The 12,129-nt window shown below is 36.4% G+C and overlaps 1 protein-coding gene across 1 annotated transcript; it reads left to right on the top strand.

The window, feature by feature from the left end:
- Window positions 1–9,776: 9,776 nt before the first annotated feature.
- Window positions 9,777–11,779, top strand: LOC105336633 (alpha-1,3/1,6-mannosyltransferase ALG2). Its single transcript, XM_011441024.4, has 4 exons — window positions 9,777–9,897; window positions 10,054–10,559; window positions 10,644–10,841; window positions 10,946–11,779. The coding sequence occupies exons 2-4, from the start codon at window positions 10,064–10,066 to the stop codon at window positions 11,530–11,532; spliced, it is 1,281 nt and encodes a 426-aa protein (XP_011439326.3). The 5' UTR covers window positions 9,777–9,897; window positions 10,054–10,063; the 3' UTR covers window positions 11,533–11,779.
- Window positions 11,780–12,129: the final 350 nt, after the last annotated feature.

The raw sequence follows: 12,129 nt of genomic DNA, 5'->3' as shown, positions 1-12,129 counted from the left end.
AATTCACCTCATCCTAATATTCCTGATTGCTTGGTAATGAGGGCATGGTTAAAGAATAACAATGTTACATACTAATGACCCATTAGCTTAACCAAGAGAGGCTTATGATACATTCTTGGCGCCCCTCTTGTCAGAGAATCTACATTGCCACGTTCCTAACAGGGAGACCTCAGATCACAGATGAGGATGTAATGAGAGCAGATCAACGCGCAGCATCCCCCCCCCCCCCGAATAAAAAAAATGCAGCAATTCAGACCTGTTCGGCTAAATAAAACCCTTCTATTTTAGTCAGACTTCATTTAAAATCATTATAATCTATGAAACTGACGCTAATTTGCCAAAAAAATCGACGTATTTATAAATTATAATTATATTTAGCTCATGTTGGTGCTTTTTTCACTTTCATATGTATATTTAGCTCTTTCTGGCAAACACTGCTTTTCTCACTTTCATACAAAGGTGTTTTATTAAATTAAAGACTCTTCAATTCCATTCAAAGTTAAGTTTACCGAATATATTATAGCTAAACGAATAATCAATTCTTTCACGGCTACTATTTTCGTGCATTTGTTAGTTTCTGAGTCTATAGAATCTTGGTTCGGTGTTTAAGATCAATGCGATTGTTAACGATTTGAAAAGGGACCTAATTTACCCATGGTAGACCATCGATTGTGAGAAGAAAATTGCGTCATTATGTAGGTATGAATACATTGTTATTTATTTTTTTTTCTTCACGATATCCTGACAATGGTAAATTTTATCAATATCAAATAAAATCTTGGTTAACTTATCTGAATCCGAAGTCTACACCTATAGTTACAAGTAACTATATGGCATAAAATTCAATAACTCTACTACAAAAATATCACTGTGGATAAAACTTTCAATTTATATCCTTACCTTAAAAAAAAAAGACGCTTCCTTCGTTTATCCAGAGAGCCGAGGATAATGATCCTGTAATGTTTAACTGACGGTGGAACGTATTAACGTCAGTGGTCGTTGATTCTAACAAGACGTCCTACTCGATTGTATGAGCATCTCCCCGAGAGAGCACAATTATGACGAGGAAAAATCCTATCTATCAGCTACTAGAAATCTCCCGGCTCGGCAAGCGCGTTAACCGTCAGGAATTTGTCGCTACAAAGCATGTCAAATGCCGTTACTTACTCAGGGGGACCACGGCACTGGTTGGTAAGAGGGTTTTATGAGCTGTGTATTGAATGATTCTTCGACTATACTGGTCTCTTTTTAGTCGGAACCTCTCGTGATCGATGCTACAAAGTGTATTAGCAAACATAATCTCTTCGAAGCAGCGGTCTAACGCTGGCAAAACCATATACCGAAATAAAAAGCGATGATATTATCGGAGGAAAGACTTTTCTGGGTCTTGTTTCTTGGGAGACTTCTTGTGTCTTTGAATGAAATTATACCGCCGGCTTTCACTTTAACATTGTGCGAATCAATAGGATTCGAGACAAAATCATCTTTTGAAGAGGGGATAATACCAAAGAATGAATTTAATAAGGACTCAGAACACAGCTTGTATACGCGGGACAATTGGTACGCAATATCCTCCAATAGAATCACCATAGCGCTTATTCCTATGGGTAATAAAGAACATGCATATATTTATTCATATTCTTTGAAAAACAATTCTGTGCATCTTGCAAATAAAAATATACAGATAAAAATTTGCCAAGGCCCCGCCAAAAGATCTATTGGATCAATGGAGAGCTATTAGCGGCTGGGATATCACAGTTCACTTCATGGTGCATAAACATTGCAATGTTATAAATTCTTGGAACGGCTAGTTCAGTTCACAGTCGGGAACAAAAGTGATCTGCTATCGACTGAATCTCGTAATTCACACAATGTATCGTAACATAAATGTTAATAAATCATGTCCATTTTTTTTCTTTTAAACTCGAGCTCATACACCGTTTCCTTTCGGCTGGAAAAAGCTCAAAATTGAAAGAAATAGGCCATGAAGGTCGAATCCATCATTTTTTTTTTTTTGTTTTGTTTTTGTTTTTATTTTTGTTTTGTTTTGTTTTTTTGTTTTTTTTTAACAAAAACAGCAAAAAAGCTGGTGGAAATTTTTCTCTAAGCATGGCATGTTAAATCAAATGCTGACAAAGTTGCCGCTCCAGCTGAAGCTAGCTCGATACCATACTTGATGTATAAGCAGATAAAAAAGAGAGAGAGAGAGAAATCACCACCATACAGAAACTGCGTCTGAACCATGTCTGCATTTTATACATCGCCTGTGATACAGCTGTAAATAACGTTATCAATGCTGGACGACCTTTTCCAAGAGCTTTGATGTGCATAATAAGGTGCAACAGTCTATCAAGATACTGTCCCGTGGGATTTTCCCGACTACACTACATTTCGGAACGATCGTCTCCTACTCTCTGAAGTTTCTTGGTCGAAGTTGTCGGATTAACGGTCCTTGGTCCGGATAGATTGCATCATGGGGGACACAGAGCTTAAGAAGTCTTATTCCAGGGAACGTTCCCAGCGTCACGATGTCTCCGGGATAAAATCTAATTTGACGTCAAACAAAATAAAGAAAATTTTACTTGTTTTTTAATCTTCTGAATGATATCAGGCACGAAGCATCGTTTTTAAAAGGGGGGGGGGGGGGCAGACTCATAAAAAAATGGGAAAAGGTTACTTTCCAAAATCCTGAAAATCCTAATCCGTGGGGGGGGGGGGGGGGGCGGTCTGAAGAAAATTCGGATGGACGACCTGGGAGCTACAGTGCCTCCCATTGTAAAAATCTTCAATTTACGGCGCACAAAAAATGCGCTAATTTTGGATTGATTAACCTTATTTCCGAACACATTCTATACAGATATTTAATTCCAAAAAAATTCTCGGACATTTTACTACAGATGTGAACACTTTACTTGCCTCTGATATTCTTTTAAGGTACCTCACTACACCTGGACTTATACTTTTTAAGACACTACGTCACAAGATGGCGATTTAAATGTTTTGTTAAACTGTTTATATCCTTCGACAGGGTTGAATATCGTCGTAGGTCAGTGGTTAAAGTATTGGGTTCTGAACCGCAGATCATAAGTTCGATTCCGTCTGAAGCTTTTGTTCATATTTACTTAACTAAATTTTTGAAAATGTAATTTTTCATCCAATATTGCATATTTTTTGCCTATTTGACCTAAATACTTCTTATCCATTGTGATATCTATCACAATCAAGTAATTTTCTGCTGGTTTGAGAAAATATTTCAAGGTGTAGTGAGCCACCTTAAACACCATCAAGTGAAGAAATGTAGTTTGTTTACGTGTAAAAATGGCGACTCTCGATCACGTCGTGAATTTAACATTCTTCAATTTCCGAGATCGGTCAGCGTGTTTAGAGAATTCAAAGTTTAAGGCAAGTAAAGTACTGATATCAGTAGTAAATTGACTGAATAATTTAATGGTAATAATTTTTTTCCACAGAATTCGTGTAAAAATAAGGTTGATCAGTCCAAAACTAGCATTTTTTGGTGCGCAGTAAATTGCAGTATTTTACTATCGTCCATCCGAATTTTTTCACACCGGGAGCTACAGACCTTCAGCTATGATGCTACGTGCCTGGATATGACGGCATCTTGCTTTTACGTGCCAACAAGAAACTCTTTGCATGTGTGATTGGATTTTAAAATCGAAAAAAAAATTATGAATAAGTAATTTTATATAACGCGTTACTAGATTATTAATTTAAAAAGAAGACGAGTGAATTAAGCGGCAAATGCGCGCATATAGTATGACGTTTAAGAAATCTTTCAAAATCTATAAAGACTATCATATACTAGCATAAAATCTAATATATATTCTTTTTTCAAACTTTAATCTCAGCGATGTATACTTAGCATATGATATACATGTATATTGTACAACTGGTTATTTCTGAGATTCACATTTTTGCGATTTGATTCCAAATTAGGCACATATTCATATTTTGCGATCTTTGAATTGATGTCTATAAAAATGATATAAAACACAAGTATTTTTGCTATGGATTTTTTATTGTTTGATTAAAACGCAATTAAACATTCGAGATACATAAATACTGATGTATGTGTACCAAAATCTTCAAAAAATCATTTTTAGAACAGTAATGCCTGTGTTTAGTAGAATTAGTCTAAACTCTGTATTTTTACTATGGCCTAATTAAGTTTACAAGATGAATGTTTGAGCTGTGTTAAAATATGGTAAGTACTAGACTGATTAGAGGCATGGCTGAGCCCACTGAGAGTAGAACGATTTTAACAAGAGCTTGGACTTTGGGTAGTCGTGTCTAACAGCAATGTGACGTAGGCCTGTCTATTTCATTGCTAGCCACTCAGCCATGGCTCTTTGAAATCAACAAGATTTGTCTGGCTCTTGAGCTAAGACTACGCAATCGGTGCATATTTCGCTTGAAACCGCGTCATTTTAACTTGTTTTGACGCAAGAAATAGATAGCTACGTCCAACTGAAAGTCCAAGGTCTTGTATTAAAATGGTTCTATAACTCAAATAACGACAAAGCCGAAAAAAGCACTTCACAAGTTCCTTAAATCAGAGAGAACTTATCATATGAGCATTGATGCAGGAACATCAAAATTCATGTACGCTATAACATGTCTGATAAAAGTTCTCACTGCGACAGAAAATTCATATCACTCAAAAATCAAAATATACATCCAGCCGTGTGACAATTTTCGAAATTCAGTGCAATATTAAGCAGTTTTGCAAAACTTCCAATCCTTAACAAGAACGCAGTCTCTCAAGAATAAAACAAACATTCTTGAGGAAACTTCAAACAAGTTGGGTTTTCCAGGGATGAAATTTTGACGGGGTTTGGCAACTTTTATCTCTCGCGATCGGTGTTAGAAAACTGACCCTTCTTGATCTGGCGATACGTTTCCAAGGACTACGAATAGAAGTGGCCAAAGAAATCAGAAAAAAATACTTCCTTAATTTATAATCGATAGTCAGTAATAAGAAACAAATAAAACATCAGCAACAACAAGAACTTAAAAGCAATGCATGATACTACTATCCTACTTGATAACATTCAAATCGAAACGTCGCCATTTTTTAGGGGAAACCCTCAGATTTCGATCTATGTTGGGGATCTTTATTGTGACATTACACACCACGATATTTCAATGAGACAGTATAGCAACTGCTGGTATGATAAACAAGTATGCATTTCAGTGTTTGAGGACCGATGGCCGAGGGCGCCGAATAGAAGCTTCTCGTTGCCATCTTTGGCTTCTCGATATTATAGTCTTTCGATGAGACGCAATTTATTTCAAAGTCAGATTACCTTTTTTTTTTTTACCCAAAGTTAATTTGAAGGACATTTTTGTACTTCTAAATCCTAAGGCATGATGGGTTATTTGCAACCATCTTGATACAGAGGTTAATTGCACAGAATTACGTAACCCTTAATATAGATCTAAAGTGTATTGTTGTAATTCAATATCAAAACTTATCAAAGATAGTTGCTACAGGCCCAATCCATGTTCAGAAGGGCACTTTAACAGCGTTTTTCGCGTTTCTGGTAACGGTAAAACAAGGCGTGAGCTTATTTATAAATAAAAAGTACGTAACAGTCGGTCTTTTCATTCAGCAGGAAGGTCATATGCATGTACATGTACTCTGGTAAAATCTCGGTTTGTTATCGTCAACACGCAAATTGCACCGAGACACTGCAGTTGCACTTAATGCACAGATGGTGCAGGGATTACTATTGATTTCTGAGCGTGGCTTAAAAGGGTCTGTATAGCAGGACTGTCAAATTAAGAAATGCTGCAACTCACGCCATTATGCGGAGGTGTATATTCCGTATTTGATGCCGTTTTCAAATTGTTTTAAAGGCGATAGCTGCATCTTTTTTTCCTCCTCCCCAAAAATAGTTTGGCCGAGGGGGTACATGATTTAAGCATCGACTTTAATACTTGTTCCGTGTTTCCGTTCACAGGGAACTCTTGCTCCTATTTTATTGGATTTTTTTTTTTATAGCAGGGAGGTTTTATGGCCTGAAAACTTGAAGACAAGAAAAGTTGAAAGCAATGACTTTTTGCTATCAATTATTCTGCGGGAAATGTAACAGCGGGAGAAATTGCTATAGTTAGTATTTTTCACTTTTTATTTAAAGCAACAACATTTTTAATATTGGTTAATAAATCCCTAGTCTGTTCCAAGCTACAATTATAGAAGCAAGGATTTATTTCCGTCATAATTTTTGTGCGGATCAGACAACAAAGCTTGGATCTAAATTGATATGAGCGCCTAAAAAAGAATGCGAATTCATTTCTGCAAAATTTTGGTTTTGGACTACCCGTTAAGCTTTAACGTTAAATTATCAATTGATTAACCTCGTCACATTCACAAATAACATACAGAATAAGGTATATACATTATTATATACATTGGCTCATTACGATGTTGATTCACCCAATTAGTCGGACAAGATATCCAACTCATCAGTGTCATTCGGAAGCTTGCATTATGAATGACAATTTATATTAATAAATAGATTTTTAAATAGCTTGTATTTTTCATTCGAGATAAAGCTGGCTGCATTTGAAACTCTCGTTTTCAATGATTCGAAGCAAACAGGAAATCTTTTTAACTGATCATAAAGACGTTTCATTATGTAGCAGCAACTATATCATTACTTGAGATTCTAATAATTAGATAAATGTTTTGTTAAGCTTCTTGAGATATAAGCATATAACATAACCAACATACTATTGAGCTAAAATTGCATCGATCAGGCAGTGTGGTTCTTGGTTATTATAAATAAATACAGCCATCTATATAGCACTGTTTGGTAGTTTTGTCCAAATCCCCCTTTAACGAATAAATAAAGTCATTTGGCTGCTTGTTAGTGCCCTGGGTTAGAAAAGGTTTCCGTTCGCTGTTTCATACGATATAATTAAGGTCTGGTCTACTTCGGTAATTGGTCTCATATCATACACTTAAGTGCTCCAGTACTTGACGGTCCCTGAATAATGACCGCTTTATTCGAGTGATATCGCCAGTTGCATCCTCAGTCAATCATATATTGGACCTAACACTGCCATGTTGAATCTGAAACCGCTCGTATAGAAAAGCTAAAGTCTAGGATGTCAAGAAACCGAATAAAAGATTTTTTTCTCAATTCTATATATTCTCAGTAGGACATATTGTGAGTAAGTTTTTATCTCATTTTTTTTTTTAATACACTGGTAAACGGATCCGATTTACTTTGATCACCATGTCGGCATTAGATTAAGGGGGTGCAAGATAACGTACGTGCGAGACAAGGGATTGTCTCGCTTACTCCACCGAAAAAATGAACATAATGTCAATGTACATAAGCACAGAAGGCAAAATCGCTCACCTGAACAGCAGTTAATATTGTATCTCTTGCTGAAAATTGTAAAGAAAATTTCATTTGAAAATGCTTGCATTTCCAGAGTTAGGAATTCATAAAACAAAATGTAAAATGTAGATAATGGAAACTTACTTTTAGAGTTCTAAGATGCTGCACAAACTGGCCAATTTTAGTATTCAAGCACTCAACGTGTCAAAGATGAAAAAATGCTCGATGAAAAATGATCGAAAAGGCTAAAAGTAGGTGTCTTTGATCTACGTTTGGGTACACTTGTTTTGTATTGAAGTTGTAAGATACTAGTACGCCAACTAAAAAAGATTGATGGTTCTAGGATATATGTCTATATATCTAAGACATTAGCATGACTATGAATCACTATAAAACACCAAAAGTAGGTCACTTTGATACCCTAAGAAGCGTAATTTGACAACGTTTGTTGATCTTAACCTTCAACGTTCCCAAGAAATACATGTTATACAATTCGGAATGAAAATCTGCAAATACCAAAAGTAGGTCACAGTGACATGTTTTGTGGTCAGTCTTTATGTTCTACAATGCATCAACTAGTAATATTTGATGATTCTAGCCTATATACATATATTCCCTCTGTTAAATTTTGAACCCCTCCTGGGGCCCCAAGTATTGATCCAATGGGTCAAGATTTGAACAATTTATATACTGCAATAAATGAGGATACTTGCATGGTTATATACTGTATCACCAATTTAACATTAAAGTTCTTTAGAAGACGATTTTTAAAGATTTTCCCTATATTCATGTATTCCTGTGTTGAACTTTGAACCCCTTCTGGGACCAAAGTTTAGCCTCGGGGTCAGTTTATCTTAACAATTTAGAATTCCCTTCCTATGAGGAAGCTTTGTACCAAGTTTAGTTCAATTTGAACAAATGGTTCCAAGTGAAAAGTATGTTAACAAGTAGTGTATTCTCACAAACTTTGTGTATTGAGAGAAACTGAAATAAACGTGCTATTTCTTTCTACAAAAAGTCGGACGAAAGAACAAACAGACAGACAACAGATGATCAGAAGAGCCCACTTGCACCTTCGCAAATTATACCATCGCGCAGTCGCGCTGTCACAATGTCGATGTGTTAGCGCGATGGTGTTTTAATTTGTGTGACGGCGTGTAGTGTGTATATATGTGTAAGTGTGACGGCGGATTGTGTGACAGCGTGATAGCCAGTTCCCGGTATATGAAGTTGCGTTTACGCGACGGCTCATTCATTGTGCAAAGTTACATTAGCATGATGTTGTGTTATGCAAAGTTGTGTTAGCGCAAAGGAATGTTGTGCGAAGTAATGTCAGCGAGACAACGTGTTAGCGCAATGGCATGTTCTGTTAACTTTCGTTAGCGCGACAACGTATCATAAAAAGATATCTTTTTAGCGTGACGTCTTGATGTGTGACCGCGCGGCGGCGTATATTTGGCTTTTCCCAAAGCACTGTTGAGCATTTACCAAATGGCACGATCCGGACACCATATGAACTTGTAGTTTTGAGACTATCTCGATCGTTGATCACAACGACCCACAAAAACACGTCTCCATTCATAAACATCAAAGTGAATATCTCTATCATTTTGCTAATTTGAAGAAATGTATCATAGGTGCCCCCTCCAATCCCTTCATCGATTAAGACCCACCGGGAGTTGACTCTCCTCTTTTAGGCCATATACACAACATATATTTCTATTTCAAAACTATATAAAAAAAATAACGGTAAATAAATGATCATGATTTGTTTAAAACGACCCACTACAGCATAGATATTACTTTTTTCTTTTTTCCTTTTTTTGTGGCGGGGCGAGGTCCATATCCCAAACACCGCGCCCTTTTCGGAAGAAAAAAAACCCCGATTTCAATACCATTCTCTGACCCCCCCCCCTCCCCCCCACCAACCCCTTAAAAATGCAGGGGGAAACAGACAGGCAATTGTTTTGACATCATATATATCATAAACCCCCCCCCCCCCCCCCCCCCGGCGACATAGATGTTCCTTGGAACCCCCCTCATCGGAAAAAAAAAATCATGGATCCGTGCAAGCTACCCATCCAAAGAAAAAAAATCATGTGCAAGGATTTTGCCAAGGGGTGGGAATATAGTTAAGGGTTGATTTTTTGTGTGTGTTTTATTTGTTTGTTTGTTTTTTTAAATATCGTTGTCTGAAAAAAAGGTTGGGGCTGGTCTCGGAAGTAGTAGAACATCATGAATCCGCATGAAAGATCCTGGATCAGTAGCAAATATATATAATTTTACTTAATTGCTTAAGTGATATTGATACTTTTTTACAAAATTATTGATATAGTCTGTTGATTATTTCTGTTACGTAAACATGGTCAATGCTAAGGTACCGTAAGCATGGTAAGGGCGCACTACTCTATTTAGCGTGCTCTTCTGTGTCAGGAGGAAAAAACATTACTTTCATTTTAGCGAATACTACGTGTTGGAAATTACGGATAGTCTCATAGTGCCAACTGGTGTAATAAAAGTTGAGGTATACGTCAACAATCATTTATTATCAATAATCAATGCATGGAGAAACCGTGCAATGGGAAAGTTCAACCGCAGACATTTAAGAAAAAGAAGATAAAAGCCATAGGTATTTCTACTTACACTCATACTGTTTGACATCGTAATTGTCTCGTTGTAGATCTATAGGCATGGTTCGTGTATTGTTTCTTCACCCTGACCTAGGAATCGGGGGCGCCGAGAGGGCAGTCATTGATGCCGCTCTGGCATTGAAATCTAAGAACCATGAAGTGCAGTTTGTAACTGCTCACCACGACCCTTCTCACTGCTTTCAGGAGACAAAAGATGGAACATTAAAAGTGACATGTGTTGGAGACTGGTTGCCACGTAAAGTCTTTGGTAGATTTTATGCACTGTGTGCTTATATACGAATGATCTATGCTGCATTCTATGTAGTAGTATCTCCCTCTATGCAACACGATGTTGTTTTCTGTGACCAGATCTCAGCATGCATACCAGTGCTGTTACTTTCATCTGCAAGGGTATTATTTTATTGCCATTTTCCGGATATGCTACTAACAACAAGAAAAAGTTTTCTCAAGACACTTTACAGAAAACCTATTGATAAACTCGAGGAGTACACAACTGGAATGGCCCACAAAGTTCTGGTTAATAGTCATTTTACAGGTAAAATATTGACAGCTATACATTTATCAAGATTATTCTTTACTGTATTTTCAACCCTAACTATTAATACATTTACGATTTCAGCTGGAATATTCAAAGAAACTTTCAAGTCACTAGGCCATGTACAACCTGCTGTATTATATCCCATTCCTGATTTTGACGCTTTAAACAAAGCAGTTGACAAGGAGTTTGTAGAAAAGCTTCCACAAAAACCATTCTTATTCCTTTCCATCAATAGATATGAAAGGAAGAAGAACATTTCTCTTGCCGTAATGGCTTTTGGTAAGCTTATGAAGTTATTATTGAACATTTTCTTTATTAAAGTGTTTGAAATGTTAAGTATTAAACAAATACACAATAACTGCAAAATGAATTCCAATTTCCAGAACTATTGGTGGAAAAACATGGGACTTCCAAGGTTCACCTCATAATTGCTGGTGGGTATGACGAGAGAGTGACAGAAAACAGAGAGTATTACAAAGAGTTAAAGGACCTTGTGGACCAACTGAGCCTCACAGATCATGTGACTTTTCTGAGGTCCTTCTCTGATGCACAGAAGCGATCCTTATTGTCAAGCGCCACCTGCTTGTTGTACACACCTGAGAATGAACATTTCGGGATTGTTCCCATTGAGGCCATGTACCTGCAGTGTCCAGTTATAGCTGCTAATAGTGGGGGACCTCTGGAGACAGTTGCTGATGGCGCCACTGGATACTTGTGTGATCCGGCACCAGATAAATTTTCTGAGGCTATGAGCAAATTTGTGGAGGATGAAAATTTGTATAAAAAGTTGGGAGAAGCAGGTAAACAGAGAGTGATCCAAAAATTCTCATTCAAACAATTTACTGAACAGCTTTGTGACATTGTGGAAAATTTTGCACAAGACAAATCTCATAACATTTCCCCTATTTGGATCTTGACAATTATATCACTTGTTTTTCTCATAATTGTTATATATTTACCTTGGTTTTAATCAATGAATGTCAAAAGACAGGTATGTCTTATTTGGTTTGTCATCATCAAATTGTTGAACACAGTTGTGCTCAAAATGTATAGATTGAAGTAAATTGTTATTCAGATATACAATTATGTATTGTTAAATAATTGTTATTTCCAAAGAATGTTTGCAGAATTGATGCTAAAATACATGTAAATGTGTATTTAGTCTTAATTTTACTTGTACTGTAATATGTTAGAAGATATTAAAATGTGCAACAGAACACTTTTAATGTTAATGATTCAGGTGTAATGATAGCAGAAAAACAGGGCAGTAAATGTGCAATATTTATATAGACCATCAATAATGATTACCATTAAATGAATGTATACTGTAAGTGTAATTTGATTCTTTTACAAATTGACTTTCTACGGTAAACTGTAATTGTACCATGAAATGCAAAATTTACACATATAATTATGTTTGATCATTAGAAATGTGACCAACTTTAAATAATTCACAGATTTCAAAAGTTACTGATTCTTTTGTTGGGTTAGGGGGAGGGTGTCTTAGACTGCAGCATTTTGGCTTGAATCCTGATATTATACAAAAAAATTACAGCTGCACAGGGTT

Source organism: Magallana gigas, chromosome 7 (genome assembly GCF_963853765.1).
Source record: "Magallana gigas chromosome 7, xbMagGiga1.1, whole genome shotgun sequence".
Lineage (NCBI taxonomy): Eukaryota > Metazoa > Mollusca > Bivalvia > Ostreida > Ostreidae > Magallana > Magallana gigas.
The sequence above is the reverse complement of the archived record's forward strand: the minus strand, read 5'-3'. Positions and strand labels throughout refer to the sequence as shown.

Coding starts and splice junctions, on each gene's coding strand:
- LOC105336633 (XM_011441024.4), top strand. CDS start 10,064: ATGGTTCGTGTATTGTTTCTTCACCCTGACCTAGGAATCGGGGGCGCC. Junction 10,560..10,643: donor GGTTAATAGTCATTTTACAG/GTAAAATATTGA, acceptor TTACGATTTCAG/CTGGAATATTCAAAGAAACT. Junction 10,842..10,945: donor TCTTGCCGTAATGGCTTTTG/GTAAGCTTATGA, acceptor TCCAATTTCCAG/AACTATTGGTGGAAAAACAT.